The 18481-nt window shown below is 43.2% G+C and overlaps 1 protein-coding gene across 5 annotated transcripts in view; it reads right to left on the bottom strand.

Annotated features, from left to right (window-relative positions):
* LOC149340700 (uncharacterized) overlaps positions 1 to 18481 on the bottom strand; it is a 175353-nt gene that overhangs the window by 14721 nt on the left and 142151 nt on the right. For 2 of the 5 annotated variants that reach the window (XM_089549524.1, XM_089549518.1), the window contains exons 11-16: positions 15078 to 15827; positions 11509 to 11609; positions 9829 to 9852; positions 8989 to 9030; positions 5661 to 5766; positions 4078 to 4248 (exon numbers count right to left, since the gene is read on the bottom strand). In XM_089549524.1, the coding sequence (XP_089405650.1) occupies positions 4078 to 4248; positions 5661 to 5766; positions 8989 to 9030; positions 9829 to 9852; positions 11509 to 11609; positions 15078 to 15827 (1194 nt within the window). The remainder of the gene's footprint in view (positions 1 to 4077; positions 4249 to 5660; positions 5767 to 8988; positions 9031 to 9828; positions 9853 to 11508; positions 11610 to 15077; positions 15828 to 18481) is intronic. The other 3 variants (XM_089549521.1, XM_089549523.1, XM_089549522.1) reach the window with 3 other exon arrangements.

The raw sequence follows: 18481 nt of genomic DNA, 5'->3' as shown, positions 1-18481 counted from the left end.
TGAGGCACTCATGGCCGCCTCTCTCTTTCGCACTGGGTTCATGTAAGTTGATACAATGCACATCGGAGCTCCTTCGTGCACATGAGTGTAGCGTGTCAGTTGAGGTATGCTACATAAGTCCATAAAAGACATTTGCGATGCGCGCAAACTAGTTTGCAGCAGATATGTGTTCATCTGAAGGATTTGTGGCACGTATGAACTCTTATTCAGCCCATATCAGTTCATGCAAGGCACATTTGTAACATGTGTGAACTCGTATGAAGCATACGTATTGATACGAGGCACATATCGTGACACATATAGCTCATATGCTGCCCGTATGATTTTACACAAGACACATTTGTGACACATATGAACTACTATGAAGCCTATATGTGTTCATACGAGGCACATATCTAGACTCATATGACTCATATGGGCTGCATACGAAGTCATACGAGACGTAATTATGAGACATAGCTCATATGTAACACATAATTCATACGAGACACTATGGATTCATGCGATATTTTTCGATAGGGTATGCAGCCTTTTTACGCTTAATAAAAATGGCAATAGCAACCTGAAGCCTACTTTGTTGATGCCTCTATGTTTCAACCTCAGGATTAATTCTTTTTTTTCTTCCAATTTTTTTATCAGAGGCGAATGTTACGGGGGCATGAAACAATTTGCTGTGCTGACATGATGAGTGGTGGGGTTTGCACCAGCGAGTATAACATGAAGCTTAAACTTGTGACAAGCTGCCTGCACCTGAAGATGAGCAAACAAATAGAAAAAATGAGTGAAGCAAGAAAATTTAGGCCTTACCTTTTATGCAACAACATCTCAGAAATGCATGCGGAGTCAAAAAATGCAATAAAGTCATTAATTTGGAGTCGCAAGGAACCATTTCGAAAATGCACACAGTTTATGAAGCGCACGTTTTTGCAGCTTGCCACTATCGTAACCACTCTAAGCATAGGGCTTCACATTGTCACAGGTACCATGACCGAAATAAAAGTACGGGGCCAGTTTCTCTAAAATCTGTAAAAATTAAACTTAAATCCCATAACGGTGTTTAAACTGAACGCATATTTCACGTTATAAAAGTGTCGACGCCTGTGTACACTTGCTTTGACAAGATGGCAAAGAACATGCTTAAGATGCCAAGATGGACAAGTTGCCTTTTGACGCTATTTCTCAAGAAGCGCTTTAGTGAATAGAAAAATCTGTGGGTCAAGTTAATTTGGCTTTCGTTTTGAGCTGAGCGAAGCAGCACGAGGTTGAAGACGAGCACGACACAGGAGCACTGTCGTTCGTATATCATCTTTGTCTTCGTCCTCGAGTTGATTCGCGCAGATCAAAACCATTTGTAGTTGCACAGGCGCTGAACTTAGCCCACACATAGCTTTCAATGAAACTGGCGAACTCAGAAGCGGCAGTATGTTTGCGAGAGAAAAGCCGCGCCTTCATTTACTTATGAGAATTTTAGCTTTCATATAAAAGGAATATGTCTGGCTACAATCACTTCTGAATGTCAAGGAGTTTTACAACCTCTCGGAGTTAGCTCTACAGCATAGAGGCTATAAACGCGAAATACATTACTGTGCGCAGTAAATAGGTCCTTCCAAATTTAAAAACAAATACAAAGTAAAACACTTGCGGGTGTGAGTGGTGCAGCGCAATAAAGAACGCATCAGATTCCATAGTTTTTTAAATCTTGCCAGTTGCAAAAAAATTTCTACGTGTTACCACTCGCGTCCAAATGTGCCCATCGTTTCGCCAAAAAGATTGTTGCTCCCCCTCCCGAAACAATAGCCTGCCAGTACCACCGATTGATCAGTGCGCCCACTACCGGCGCTACATTGCTCTGGGCACTTCACTGTTAAGCACCAGGGTAGGCATTCACAACGGTTTTCGTACGCGAGGTTCATGACACATTTTATGGCAGCTGGGCCATTAAAGAACTCTAATTCTGTCGGCGTGCGCTATTTTGGCTTCCGATAGGCCCACACTATTGGGGCCGTATGGCTAGCTGTTGTGGATAGCGAGCATGGGGGTACAGCTGAGGTGGAAACCCATCTTAGGGGAGAAGACTTTTGTGAGTCAGACCTCAAATCTCCGGGAAGCCACCCGCACCAAAAATGTGCACTTGTGCCCTCAGTGCCACAACTGGCAAGATTTAAAAAACTCTGTGAAAAGTATTCTGGTGTTCATGAGTTGCACTAAGTGAGAATAAAGAATAGAAAGAAGAAGGAAGAAAGTGGTGTATACCGTTAGGCTCAGCACTGCAAGAGCGAAAGAGAGAGACAGGACAACAGTGGAAGGTAGAACGACAAAGTAACGTGCACGAAAGCAAGTTCATGCTGCAGTGTCACTGGAATGAATGCAATGCAAAGCATTTAAGCCGTAAATAAACGAGCAGAGAAAAACAAAAGGAAATAAAAACGTATATGCATCTCGCTATTATCTTTCTCTAGAAGGCGGCTGCAAAGGCAAACATTTTTTTCTAGCTCTGTGTGTAATATCCTTGTAAAGTTAACCTTTAATAGGCCCCCAGGCAAGCACAGCAGTAGTGCAGGTCGAAATTTAGAACTGGCTCAGAAGGATGGTCAGACATGGAATCTTCTCTGGAAGGTTCCGGCACAACTGTATCATGTTGTTTCCGCAGTTCATAAACAAAAGGGCAATGTACCTATTAACACGCAGCCAATAAAGAGACAGTATACTGACTTCTCGACCATATTGTTTTGTGGCAACAGCAAGCTCCTGGACCAAATAAACGGATACACGGCTGTGGCGCTAGGAGACAGAGCAGAACAATTTAAAACGTAATTTTATGATATGGGAATGTAACTTTCTCGTGATAGTCGCCATCTGTAAATCCTGACAACAAGGAAACGACGACTACCGCGCCATCTAGGCGTCTAGGCAGCGTGCATAGACCTGACATGAGTTCAACATAAACCGGGATGCAGAGTTTTCTTAAAGCTATAAACGATAGTACTAAAGTGGTCTTAAAGACTATTAATAAAATAAGTCCTGTTATATCTTTCAGAAACACCAGCACCCGTTTCTTGCTTGTAGCAGCGCTGCCGATGGAAGCGCCATTCTCAGCATAGTGACAATCTATCTTTTCAGAACATTTTACCAGATGATGAGAAACCAGTGTTAAAGCGGGCAAGATACGGTGAATGTTTTGAAGATATAAAATTCAGGCATCTGAAGTTCCAGTAAAACTAACCCTTTGTATATAATGCTCAGTCCCGGTCATGAAGTGCAATACATCCACTTCAAGCGGCAAATCCCGACTACTCTAGGATCCGCAAACCTTTAGCACCCCAGCTGAAAATCGTAACTGGTCAAACTGGTTTAGGGAACGATTTCCCAGTTGATTCCAGTTGGTTTCCAGCTGGCTGCAACTGGAACTCAACTGGTAGCCAACTGGAAACAACTAGAATCAACTGGGAAATTGTTCCTAAACCAGTTTGACCAGCCATCGTCTCTGGCTTGACTTTCTTTGCCAATTTAAAATGACATTTGTACTTCAACTACCCATCCTGCCCTCTCTAGAATATCCCAATATTTTCGTACTTGTTTCCGGAAACACTGTCCCTCTTGGTTTCTCACCAGTCTTAAGAAATATAATCACCGCCAGATATCGATAATGTTGATGAGATTAACCAGTAATCATCATTGCGGAACTATATAGAACCTCCATAAGTATTAATTACTTCGCATCATATATCAACGCTGATCATATCAATGAAGGGATATCTGTGAGAAAAAGATTCGCTCTAGGAGTTCTAACAATAAAGAAGCGTCAGCGTTGCAAAGAATTAGCCTATTGATAATTCAGGGGGTGCATCCAATAGGAAGTTCATCCATGCAGAACAGTCCGCACGATTATTCCGGTCTGGTTTAGCACAAATGAACAGGTTCAGCGAATTCAACATGAAAGATAGCGTACCGTGATAAACAAAAATACGTTTCTTCATGCGGCAGTGCCGCGTTGTGCTCAGCAAAAGAAGCAGGTTAAAGCGCATGCGCGTGAAAAAGCACCTAGCTCATTCCACTGTTGCGCCTAAGGACACTTACTTCCAAGCGGCACCGACTTTGAGCGGTCGGTGGACACGCTACGGCTGCTACTGCGGCTGTGCGCATCAGCATCCGAGCGAGCCTCCATTGACTTGGAGCGGTTCTTCTTGAAGCTTAGCCTCTTCCGGATCTTGCCCAGTAACGTCCGCTTCTTAGGCTTGTCCTGGCCACCTACATCGTTGGAATGAGTCAAACGTTTCAGGCCGACGGCAGTGATCAGAAAGGTAACGAATGCGTGTTGGGATCAGAAGAAAGTAAATTTGTTGCATAGCACAGGCGCGGTTAGCGACCCGAAGTACGCGGTCTCTATACCATTTAGGCTTTGCGCAGTGTGATAGTTTTTTCTACGCTCTTCACCCAAGTTTTAAGTGGCCTTCCACAGCAGTGCTTACAGTCAGGAACACAGGCCCGCAGACGTGGAGAGATTTGCTAATACTGACTTTCGTAATAATGTTTATGGATACTTAGCTATTCTAAGCAATACATGCCGAGGAGATAGTGCCCATGTACACAGCCAACAGCAATGACAACTGAACAGCTTAAAGAGTGCGCAATCCCTACGAATTCAACAATTAATGCGCACCCGCTGAAACGTTTATCCCTCCTGTTCAATAAATGCTATGTTTTCAGAATATATTAAAACTATGTTCAATAGGCAGATTAGCACGCCGTTATGATCAAGACATGCGCTGTGCTGAACATGCAAGGTTGCTTTACTGCCTTTTACCTTTTAGCTCGTATATATATCTGTGGCACGTGGTTCGTGTAAGCATTAAATTGGTCACATGAGAGAAATGAAGAACTAGATATCGGACTGTTTTACTTGGCTCTATCCGGATACACTTCTTTTTTCGGACATACTGGCATATACAGTATGCTTTGAGATTTTTGTCTTCTTTTATATACTCCTCGATGATCCTGCGGAGCCTTTCTCGTTCATTCTTGAACGCGTGGCCTTCCAGAAACTTGTGGTCGTTATTTTGAAGTTTTAAGCAATGATAATGCTAACTTGCTGCAACTTTTACCGAGGGCACGTGACGCACTAGCTTTGTGAATATGGCTTTTTTATATTCTTTGTGTGGCGATACCCGGAAACAACGCTGCCCCTGGCTTCGTGGCATCGTCGAACCTTACAAATGAAGCCTATTAAAATGAACAGCGAAGCATTCATCCTAGAACTGGGAAGACTGAACCTTGCGGCGCTAAAAAAGTGTGATGAAAGTAGAACATACTCAAAACTTGTTACAACAATTAAGATGACTCAGAGATCATGCCAGTCAACACCATTGTGTACGCTTTTATTTCTGTCCATTCGTACTGAGGTCGTCAACGTTTATAAGAAACAAGTAACCGTTGTCAGCTTGTAGGCATTGCACTCAGAGAAGTTTGCGGCAAGTTACAACATTAAATAAGTTCTGACGCAAACTTTTTGTCAATATACACGATTCTGCTTTAATGTTGACACACTTACTGTGTTCTTTGTGAACCAGACACAAAAATCTAGGTTAGTGTTCCTATAAAAGATTACTATTCTACAATATATTCTACTGCCATCCATAAGGACGGTTACAGATAATCATTACCTTCGCCTTCGGCCTCGCTGCAAGAGGAGGAGACGCTTCTGTCGGCAGAGTTTTGGTTCTGCTTTCGCAGACTGCTTGGCGAGATGGAGAGAGATGTGTCGTCCACCTGCGTTGGCAATGTGTACTGCCTTAATACTTTAGTTATCGCAACAGCAGGAGCGAAGCGAAAAGCATGATTCGTGATTCGGCAACAAGCACAAAAGGCAACTTAAAGAAGCTGTGGCAAAGAATTGCAGAAATGCAGCCTGCGTAGTTTACACAGAATTTTAACATGTAAGATATTCCAAACACTTCAGCTTGTTACGAGACAACACACTCCACACCTTCTTATTCTTCTCTCACGCAGTATTCTGTGCAATATGATAAGCTGTGAAAATTATGCAGTAGGCTGTTTATGAGCCTGTAATACATTTTTCTACTGAGCCAAAAATAAGACATCTGCTATATTCAATAGCTTTAGTAAGATTAAATTTAGCCTCCGAAAAAAATCTGGAAGGTACAAGCACAAATGGAAGCTATATGCTACAATAAAAAACCTATTTCTATATGAAACCAGATGGAAAATCTCACTATTAGAAACTGACTGAAGACATCAAAAGACAAACATCCTAAAAATCAAGAAATTATAATCATGGTAGGTCACGCATGTAAAAACTGCCTATTATCATGTCTATCCGCACCACAAAGAAGGCAGGAAGATGAGATTTTTGAGAACTGAAAGCAAAATGAACGAAGGTCGAGGGCGAACCCCAGTCCGCTAGCCAACGTTTTGCCAACAAAATATGTCATTCACTGGGGCGAAGAATACTACAATATATATATATATATATATATATATATATATATATATATATATATATATATATATATATATATATATTAGTCGAGAAGTTATAGAAGCATACTACGTTTAGTTCAGTATAGTATCAAAGATGCAAAAGGGGCCTTACTTACATGTCTATACAGCACACACATATACTAGGATGTCGGTAGTAAGCATGTGAAAAATTGATGTGAAATGTCTATTTAGTTTTTGTTATACCATTCTGTTATCATCTACGCTGAAGCAAGTGCACCACTAAAGATAGTTAATGGCATTGAAAATATAAGCGGAATCTCGAACTTAACGAAGCGTCGGTCGTCGTAATGCCGATTTGACTAGGAAGTGAGCATTTGACGAATTTCGTGGATCTATGACCTCAGATATTTATGACTATGTTGCAACTTTGCACATTTTTCATTTACATGTATGGCACAGCTTGACAAACATGCTGAGAGATTCATGCATGATGCACATGTTTCTTGATACCGGCGCTGGAAAATATTTTGAGTCAAAAGACAAAAGAAACAGCACGACAGCGTGGAAAAACTGTTTCTACTCAGTTACGCTTGCTCCATTTCTTATTCCATAATTTATAGCCTCCTACAAAACCGCGAGAATGACAAAATCTCGTCGAACTTTATAAAGCTTCAATCAAACCTGCAAGTACGATTCAAAATGAGACGCTGGTTTAAATTTTAACTCTTTACTTCCGCCTGGCCATTCAAGGAATATTTTAAACGAAAACATCATGGAGCGTTGAACTTTACCCAGCCACAAAACTGGGAGATAAACAAATGAGATGTAACTCAAGCAAATATTAAGGGAAAAAAATGGCTGTGGTTTAGCTCCAGGGAGCCATTATGCGCACTTCCTTTCCTTAAAATGATCGGAGTGTAAAACGTGGTCAACGCCAACGCCAATGAAAACAACGAACGCCGACGGCCTATGGCTTCAGCGCCGCGTTTCTGCCGCAACGTTGTCAATGCCAATGTATGCAGCGCACACCTGTCACTACCGCCACTTAGCTTAAAGCATGGTCGAGGTGTCCACTGTACCAAGAGGGCAGTTATGCGCCTTCCCCTGGTTCAGGTGTCCACCGGGATGTGGACACCTCGTCCCCACCTCACGCTATGTATATCCTCGCATAGCAGAGCTAAGCCAGTGCCAATTTTATATACATCACAAACCACGCAGATGGCGACGCGCAATCGCTACTGTTCATCAGAGAATAAAAAACTGGTCTCATTCAAATTCGTACTCTGTATTTCTAGCATGAGTAAACTTTGAAAACGTTACCTTTTTTTGTACAAGAAAAAGTTGAAAGTTATTGTGTTTAACGCGACATATGGGCTATGAAAGACGCCGTGGTGGAAGGCTCCAGATTAATTTATACCACCTGGGGTTATTTAACGTGCGCTGATATATCGAAAGGCCGCCTTTTGCGATTCGCCCCTATGAAAACGCCCACGCCGCGGTCGGGGTTGGGTCCGGGTCCTCTGGCTCAGTTTTAAAACAGCCAAAATATTTCCAGTAACCCCAGAGTGTAATTAGTGGCAGTTTCGTCCTACAAAGTGCGCTCAATTTTTACTTGTTTTCCGCTTTGAAACAGCAGTTTTCTGAAGCGGCCGGTTTCAAGCCAGAAACTTGAACTGAGAAGTTTCTAGAAGCCGTGGTTTCATCTTAGGAACAGATGCTGTCAAAACACCTTCACAATTTTCTTCAAAATTAGTTTTTTGTTCATGATTTTATTTCAAGAGCTTCAAAGTTTTGTTAACTGAAAGTTATATTTTTGAAGCCTTTCGTTATCCAGCAAGTTTAGTTTTTTTTGATACAGACTTTTTACAAAAAAATGACGAATCAAGGAAGAGATGTTTTGATAAACAATCGTTATTTTCGCACTCGATCCCGCTTGAAGCTCAACTCCGCGCTTTTGCTTCTCGGTACGTCCCGTTCCCAAGCAGCACCGCTGCATGTGTTGCCCCGATCCGTGGTACCCACTTAAATGACCTCAAAATAACACTCGGTCCGAATGTAAAACCATTGCGATATTTGACATAAACTAAAAGCAAGCAAACGCAGTAGCTCTGGGAAACAACAGCGTCTAAGTGGTGAAACAAAGTACCCTCTGATCACTGAACAAACCCTCATGTAGCACTTCGCATCAGATGTTACCACTCGTGTGTCGTAAGAAACCGTATTTAAGTTACATTACCAAAGTTTCCGCTTGCGAATTTTTCAAAAATATTCCTGCTGCGTGGACCCGTTATTTTAAACCATGGCAACATTTTAAACACTAGTTTATGAGGCGAAGGTGAGGATTAACAGAATTTTAACAAACGCAAAAACGAAGCAGCGCAAATGAACTGAAAGCAGGCTTAGCAGCAAATGAATGAAGCGCTGAACTTTACGCCAACGTCACAGCGCAGCGTGAATCGAGCGGTTACAAAAAGCAGCAAGTCACTCATTACGAGTGCCGTCCGTGAATAAACACGTGTGACTCAATACCTGAGATACCTCACGCCAATGTCCCGCCTTGTCGATTTTCACCTATAGAGACGAACGGTGCACAGCAGAACCTTTTATGAGAACATATCGCGCATCGGTCAAATTCAGACAGTCCACAACTAATACGATCCAAACATGGTGTGCAGTCTGCTCTAACACCTGGTTCTTAAAACCTGGTTAACATCTGGTACATAATACCGTCATTTATAAACCCTGCCTATGGCAATCTTATACCGTGACATTGCATATCAGATACTTTAGAAAATTTCCAGCTTTTTTTTTTTTACTTGGATGTATAAATGGCTAAGCATGGCATTTTGCTCTACAAAATATAAAATATTCAAAATAACATTCCCAGACAATATTTTTTTCTTTGAAAACACCAGGCAATTTATTAGCTGCACTGACAATAAAAATTATACCGCTGCATACACAAGATGCAAGAGACCGCGAAATGTGCTGTACTGGGAACACTCCAGATTACGGTGCAGTAACTGTAAAGCACAGTTATGGCAAATTATACAGGTTTTTATACCTATGGTGGGGCTAATTCTCCCCGTAAACGGCATAGCCGACGATTAGCGCATTGAAATGTCTCGGCTTTGTAATGCCAAGAGCTACTGATACAAAGAAGATAACAGAGTTAACAGTCAAAACTTTCCGAAGCGCAAATATTTAGCCCTGTCAGAATCTCTACGCTAGTTTAAGGCTCTTGTTTTTCGCTACTCCATGTGCAAAAGGCGCTCACAATGCCTGAGTAACCTAGTTAACTACACGCGCGCTTATTTCTATTGTGTGTACGTTAGTCAATGCAAGCCAAGACAAGCAGCAAGGACGTACCTTCAAGCTCGGACAGGCAGCCTCCTATTCAGGCGCATGCGAAAAGAAAGGCACGCAATGAGAAAAGCTAGTTCACACACGCTGATTTCACATGCCAATTCCTGCACGCGGCCATAGCACTCAACATAAGTCGAGCACGTAAGTTGTGTGCCCATCGTAGAACAGTGTATTTTGACTTGCGTGTTCAATTCAGCAAACGATTATTCTGCACATTGTGCAAAGCGTCAGCAAAGCTTCAACAGGTTATTTTTCTTTCAATTCCGACAGAGGGATCACGGTGTAGATATACCGGGTGTTTTTTTTTAGAAGGTCCAAAATTTTTAAAGAAAGGTAAATTCCTTTAGATTTATTTTAACCCTGGGGCTATACTGAAGGCTACGTCTGACACCAGGTAAGAGGCAAACTAGTTTAATTAGTTCGCTGATTAACTGAACACGTTAATTAACTTTTATAATTTTTATTTTAGGGGATATGTTGTATTAGCAGAATTGGAGATCGTCTTCCAAACAGTCCAGAAAAGAAAAAAGATTTTAATGAAAAAATTTTTTGCGCGCGTAATGAAGGGAGAAAAAGTCACCCTGGTAGGCAGCTTCACACTGTAACACAGCGTCTGTGAGCGCCTGTGACGTAGCTCGCTCCGCCCTGCACTTTGTGTCAATGCGTTTTTGTTCCAGCGCGGCATTCCGTAAGGCCGCGGAGCGAAGCGAGATAAGCAGCGATAGCGCAGGCCGCCAGTCCGGGACGCGTGACGCAAAGCGCAGGGCGGAGTGAACTACGTCAGAGGCGCTCCCGCCGCTGCGTTACGGTGTGAAGATGCCTACCAGGGTGAATTTTTCGCGCCTCGTAACGTGCGTGAAAAATTTTTAATTGAAATTGTTTTTTTCTCAGTTGGACTGTTTAGAGGACGATCTCCAATTCTGCGAATACAACATATCCCCTAAAACAAAAATTAGAAAAGTTAGTTAACATATTTAGTTAATCAGCGAACTAATTAAAGCAGTTTTCCTCTTGCCTGGCGCCCGCCGTAGCCTCCAGTATAGCCCCAATGCTAAAATAAATCTAAAGCAATTTACCTTTTTTTAAAAATTTTGGACCTTCTAAAAATAAACACCCGGTATATCCTGAGTGTTGTTTTGCGGCCATTAACCTGAAGTTTCAACGCTATCAAGCGTCTTTTACACAAAGAGGAAGCTTTTCAATCTTCCAGTGTGAAAATAAGCAGCTAGTAAAAGGACTGCTGACATTCAACACCCAGTACCCTGCTTAATCAAGCATTCTTAAAAAGTGAGATAGAATGCAGCGTTGCCGTTTCTGCATTTAAAATACCTGTTTCTGCACAGGCCTATTACCTCTAACAAGTAGCTCACCACACAAATAATGAAAACATCTAAACTGTCACGATGTGGAGCTCGGAATCTTCTCTTGCACCTGCGAAGTTAGACGCTACGTGAACGTACGAGACGAGGTATACGTGCGAAGCGCGAAAGCAGGCGCATGGCCTCCAGATCGACACCGCACTACCAGGGCCACGTAAAACATGCCAACACTATTTTCAGAATGTTAGTTAACCCAAAACCAGTCCGTTAGCAGCAAAAAAATTACGTGCTGACTTAACAAACACTGAGTTCTAACCGCAGGCTAAATAGTCACAGGCACTGTCAAGCCTTGCCGAGAACTCACCTTATGAACGCTGTGGATAATAAGGGTGCTCTTGGTCGCAGTGGGGCTCCTGTTTTTAGTTTCCAGTTCTTTAAGAGCCGCCTCCGCGAGCGACCCTCCATCTGTTTTGGGTAGAATCAGCATCACAAACACGTCCGTGGTTAGTTAGGATATCAAGCACAAGATACACACGGCAGATACCGGAATCTACATCAATCTCATTTCAACAGGAACCACAAGGGTGTGCAACCAACCCCACCGCAAAGTTGTCCTCGTCTTGTGCACGTGACGCGGAAAACATAAAACGGACGCTCCACAAGCACAGAGACGTGTCAACGCAGTGGGCTTAAACTGATAGCACAAACCTGCAGCTCTCTCCAGGAAGGTGAACATTAATTTTGGAGAAACGCGGACAACGTTCAATTTCAGTCTCGTAAGACGCCGCTCTTTTCCCACGCATAATCAGCAAGGCACGACAAGCACTCATCTTCAGCCATTGAAGGAAGAGAACGGTTGGACATTGGGCAATATAATGAGATTTTGGCATGGTTTTTAAATGGATCGACAGTGCGGCTCATGCGCTAGCTTTTACTGTTTTACACCATGGCAGTATTGACATGTCTTTAGTGCTCAGGCGTGGCTACCAAGTCAAAATACTAGCTGTTTTTTACTTTCTTTCAAGGTTGTACTTTGACAACCCGTTCTGACAGTTCTGCACTTTGGTTTCTGTGCCGCGTAGAAGTTTTCATTCAGGTTCATGTGAGCACGCTGTCTTATTGCCCAAGCGGCGGGTATCGTGATGTAACTCAAAACGAACGTATTGAAGCAGGCAAACCAGCGTCCCTAGCTCCCAGTGAAGTCAATGCTTTTCGCCGAGTTCAACTTAATTCCGTGCAAGAACTGACAATACATAACACAAAGAAATCTGTGGAACCATTTCAACGCGTCTATTCGAGTAAAATGTGTTAAAAAAAATGTAAGGACCTTAGCACGTGATATCACTTCATAAAATTTACTTATTCTCGATTGCTCTGTCTAAGCAACAATAACACCATTGAGGAACTCTGTTTTCATGGCCACCAATAGCTCCCACTGGCCGCTTGTATTGCTGTTCGCGCTTGACCTTGTTTCAGGTTAAACTGAAAACCTATGGTTTCCTGTTTTAAACGTGTAACTATTCTCACAGTAGTCTGGGAACACATGTATTTCAGACTCTCACGGACGACGTTACCTTATCTGATCCCGTTCTCCTCATTCCTCTTTCAGCTCAGAGAAAGTGAGTGAAAGGTCTTTTATTCCCTCTCTTTTGGGAGCCGGAAACACATAGTTCGCAAAAAAACTGGCGCTGATGCCATGACAAAAACTTTGTAATTTCCTCCAAACCAAGTCCTCTAAGATGATCAATACTGTCTTGAAATATATACACTAACCTTCATATAAACATTTATACAAGTTGTAAGGTATTTCGTTCCAGTAGCAAGCTGCTTCACCTTGACCTCACATTATTCACGACAAGAGTGACTGCTCCTGCCTACAAGACAGATAAGCTTTTCTTAAGAAAAGCGCTGGCTAGTCGCTACGCAAACATTCCTAAGATAACGTTTACCACTCCACCTTCATATCTCCTATTGGTCTAGTTCGGAGGACACATACTAAGCGATTCGTTGACTGCTTTGACAGAGGTGCAAAAAATTACAGGTGAGAATGTTCTGACTTCAACACTTTCAAACTTCGCTTTGTCCTTAAGACAGAAGACAAGCAGGAGTCAAATAGTCCGACTTCACTATAGTAGTGACTTAGCTATCTACATATACTTTTGACAAAAAACAAAGTAATCGTCAAGCACCACTGGCAGCTAACTCCTGACGCGAATTTAATGCCAGCAAAACAAGACTGCCCTAGCACAACTTCCAATTCTGGAGAGTCATTATTATCTTTAGCACCGGCAGCTGAACTTGTTATAATATTGTTTTTAAGTGCAGATGTCGAAAACCAAAATTATTACTTCTCGCCAAAAAAATAAAAGCAAAGCTAATGCTTTCACTTGCACTGATGTGAAACTGTGCTTTTATTTCCAGACATGTAGACATAAGGAACCTCTGACATATCTCTCTATAAAAAGGCTGCGGAAGAGAAAAAGCAAATGGTGCCAATTCAAAACGCGCTAGACAACAATGATCTCATGTTACACCCATTTTATTGTGTGCATTTTGGAAGGCAGGGGGTGAAAATGCATCATAGAGCAGCATTTTCCTATCAAGGTATCATGGAAAACAGCAAGACTGTTTCTGCTGTCTACAAATCTATGAACAAAATTTCAAGCTCCAAGGAACATTATACATAATAAAAGTATACATTACAGGCACAGCACGTTTAAGAAAATGCTCACCGCGACGGTTAACACGCCTTTCTAACCTGACATTCCGCGACAGAAACTAACGGGATCTTCTCTCTGGTGTCTCAGCTATCGTGGCGCGGAAGTGGAGCTTTCTCGACTTGTCAGTTCTGCCGCGGCGTTTTGAGCGCCACTGAGTACCAGAGATGCCGCGAATCGGAGGAGCGGCAGTGTGCGCAAGCGCTAGTTTAATCTGTGACACACAGAGGGCACCACGAATCAGGACTAGACGCTCTGCTTCCCTCCTTTCCTGCCCACGCACTGTTTCGTTTTCTACGCCAATGCCGCTAACGGCACATAATCGGAAAATGTGCTCTTATATGTTGTAGCACTAAACTGCCTCAAATAAAGGTTACTATACCGTCCCTTTTCGCATGTAGTAAGTTCTAAATGGCGAAATTCGTATTATGCGACAGGCAGGGAAAAAAACGAAAAACACTTACGTAGCCTTAGCAGCCAACAACGGTAGCACTAATCGAAATACTGGAGAAGAAAATGAGCTTACATGCGTTGGGCCTCTCAAACACCTCGTTTTCTTAATGAGCACTCGTACCACTTCTCAGTGCACATTTTCTGTCTGCCATTCCTGTCGTGTTAGCTCCAAGTGGTAATTCCTCCCAGCTGACTCCGCTTCCAAACCTCTAACCAGGCTCAGTGTTCGCAAGTAAACGTTCCAAATTTGATCAATTCATGGCGAACACATATGAGCTACTTCAACAGTCAGTCTTTCCAGAGCCTACACGTCGTCTTGTGCCATTCTGACAAAAGAGACACAGTTTGAAAGGCAGCTAGTGGATGAACACAGCGGGTGAAAATGTTAGTGGCAGAAGCAGGCGTGGCAGCCACCGCCGAGACCACACAGACGAGAGGGAGTGTCAGACATGCCGCATGCACCATTGCAGGAGGGGGGCGCAGCCTCATGCGACCCAGCTGCCGTGCAGTCAGTCGCCACAGTGTCTCCCAAAACACAGGCCACGGGCAGGCGGGGGTTGTGCAGGGTGCTCACGGGGCAGAGTACACACAGGCAGCACGTGTATACGCAGGCACAGCCAGCTACAGGGGAGGCAACGACAGTGCACGTGCACGAAACGCAGACACGCAAGAGGGGGGAGCAGCTGGCTCCGGTGTGCGCCCTTTAGAAGACAGAGGAAACGGCAGCGAGAAGGCCTGCAACTTCCTGGAAAAAGACTCTCACCATCGTGACGAATGTTGCCGTTTTGGTCAGCTCTTGGAGCACCGTTGGGGGCGCCACCGTTAGCCTTCAAGCCATCCACACCCGAAGTACTGCTCCATGTTGAGGTTCTACTACCCTGGAGATCAGTTAAGCTTTCTTCCGACGACAAATCACTCGTACCTTCTTCAGCTGACTTTGTGGTGAGGAACTCCGTGGAGACATCATTCACTGCTCCTTCATAGCCATTAGCAAGCACTGTTTTCCTAACTTTGCATACCACAAGGTCATCCACATCGACGTCATCATCTGTGACGCTGTCGTCCGCGTCGCGTACGTCCGGTGGAGGTGAAGACGGAAGAGGCGGAGGTACGTCGTTGGCTACATCTTCCTGTTCGTCGCCATCTTGCCTTGAGAACAGGTCCGTGCTGTCAGAGGACAGAGTTGTTGACGTGTCCGGGTCCTTCGTTGCCAAAGGACAGGCAGAGGCGTATGTGTTTGTACTGTCAACGGTTGTAATGACCAGCTCTTCCTGGCTGTTGGTCATGGCAACCTTCGCGTCCGGGATCTTTGACAATGGCTCAGGAGCCTTGGAAGCCGTCACTGTAGGTGTGCCGTTACCGGCGCCATCTGTCGAATTACTGGCGATCTGGCTTCGAAGAAACTCGACCATAGACTCGTCGAGTGGCTTCACAGGTGATGGCTGTGGCTCCATTAGGCGCAGTTTCTCCTCGATGGCGAGGAGAGCTTCCCACTCGAGGTCTCTGGTCTTAGCTACACGAGTATGGGTCGTAAGGAACAGGCATGCACAAAATGAACAGTTTGGTAACGTGCAGATGCAGTCCGAACAAAAATTTACACAATGCAGGTTGCGTAGTACAGGCAAGTAAAACCAAAAGCAAGACTCGGTGAAATCGTAGCAAATATTTCTTCACAACAAAAAAACGGGAGCAGTGACAGCACTGTAGTATTACTAGGCCAAGCAAAACACTATTTTCCTTTCACTTGACATAAGGTCCGTAGAATTACTGTCTAGCAGTTGACAGTTATGCCATGTGCTGAAAGGCTATGAACTGAATCTTGATGTGCGCTGTCAGAATTGACTGTGCTGGAAGAGCCAGTGGCAAAATAAAACATCACAGAGGGTAACTAAAACCACCGGAACCAGTAGAAAACCACTGGCATGTAAGATTAGAAATTGAGCTTTATCTGTACAATGAATGTCACTAAATATCCCCTTTTTTTATGGAGCGAACTCAAGGTTTTAGGTAGGAGTGCTGCTGAAAAAAAAATGAAAAAAGGAGCTTTTAATCAATGCGAAATTGTATTATAATTAGACAAATTGTTTCGCCAGAACACAGCAAAACTCAGGAACCGCAGCAGCAGCAAATTTTGTCGTCAAAAGCTCCTTAGTCCCCAAGAGGCAAGCGTCGGATCATGTGTACACATATCAACTGCAAGCACACGCACACACACAATAAATGGCTACATGCTACAGGCATTAGGTATTAATAGAATGTTAATATGCGACACAGGACCACCTTCCTATTATGCGAGGTCACCCATGCATAGCAAGCTAAAGGCCGGAAATTATAATAGCTGTCTTCATTACACTAGCGTTTTCAACGTATTGCCTTAAGACTCGTATATATCCGGCCCCAAATAAACACAAGCTTCTATATTAACAGCACTATCGCGCCACGGCACATGTTTCATTTTGGCACAGAGCTGTATATATTTGCTAAAGGCTGGCTAGACAAAATCTTTGCCCAGATGCAGTCTACGGATTTGCTCAACCATAATTTTCCCTAAACTGTTTTCCCTATACGTTTCCCTAAACGCCAGAAATCTGTTGACGACGTGAACAGCAAACAAATGAAGGTCCTTGTAACCACTCTGCTTGCACATTAGCTCATAGTCTCTTGGCTTGTTGCTAAATTAGCCTAACCTTTAAGGGGCAGTAAGACGACCATTTAAACAGCGCTTTTGTTATCTGGTTTCCTACCTCTCTACAGAAATGCGGCTAGCCTCTAATACTAAGGCGTTCTTCCGAAAAATCTGCTAGCAGTTATGACCATGAGGCAACAACACATGAACGCTTACTTTGTTGGCGAACCTCGAATTATCTTCACTGCCACACGATTTTGCAGATATATAAGGTTTAGTTTCCGATACATAACACTTCCCTTAAGAATATCACAGGGTCGAATGCAATTTAAAGCACCTTTAACATTTTATTCTACCTTAGCAAACGTTTACAGGACTCTAAACGAAAGCTAAGATAAAAATCCATGCGCTGCAGTGAAGAGCTCTAAACTGACTGAAAAAAAAATGTGCTGCGTGCTCCTGTCTTAAACCAGCATCTAATCAGCGTATTCAGTTTCTCGAATGGTTTAATAACTTTTGAGGCACCCGTATTCTTCTTTTTCTCGGCAGTATCCTAAAACAAACTTTTGACACTAATACCTATACACCATAACCCTAGTTCAACGAATACGAATTTTGAGTATGCCCCGACACTAGTAGTAGCATCCATTTTTGTGATAGGCTATGCATTGACACGAAGCAGTGTCTGCAGACTACCAAACAACAGTTTCTTGCAAGGTACAACGATCAACCTAGCTTTATACATTTTATTCAACATTTCAATAAAGTTAGACTATCATCGCAGCGCCCACGAGACCTGACGCATATGAAACAGATGCGCATTATCTGAACAGTCTGGTTTCAGTCACTGAAGAAGCATGCGTTCCCTGTCCACAGAAACAAAAACAATACAGTATGTCGCCGCTCTAGTGCTTACTTAAAGCAACCGGCAGTTCGGAGCACATGGCCCCGAATTCACGCTCATACGTCCAGCCATATAACAGCAGCGACAACCCTGAATACGACTGTAAACGAAAATGATTCTGCCACAGCACGGATTCATGATCTGAGTCGCAACCAAACGCGTACGGTACATAGCCCAATCCTGGCGAGGTTAAGGAAAATGCTGTTTTGTCATTTATGCTTCCCCATGTTCCCGTGCCTGTAATAACCTCTAAGCGGCTAAACTCCCAATTGCTGCAAATATCGTCCATATAGCAGGTGTTGACACTGGAAGCACAAATAAAGAAATCGGCAATATTTCGTAATTCCCGCAACAAGTGACGGGCTTGATGAATATATGGTTCTGAAACAAATTTATCCAGTATGAATGAGCCCACCATTTAAGGAATTTGTCTTTAACACGGCCCTGCGGGACTATTTAGCACATATGCTGAAAGTTATTCTTCTGTTCCGGTTGATTTGTTTTTGTTACCCCTCATTTGTTACTCCTTATATTACTCAATGTTCAGAGATTCACAATGATTATCATGCGAACAAACTATCGTTTCTTCAGGTGGTTGCACAGAACAGAGTAGAATTTAGTTCTGCAGAACCAAATA

Source organism: Amblyomma mixtum, chromosome 6 (assembly GCF_055824585.1).
Source record: "Amblyomma mixtum isolate Tamu chromosome 6, ASM5582458v1, whole genome shotgun sequence".
Classification (NCBI taxonomy): Eukaryota; Metazoa; Arthropoda; class Arachnida; order Ixodida; family Ixodidae; genus Amblyomma; species Amblyomma mixtum.
The sequence above is the reverse complement of the archived record's forward strand: the minus strand, read 5'-3'. Positions and strand labels throughout refer to the sequence as shown.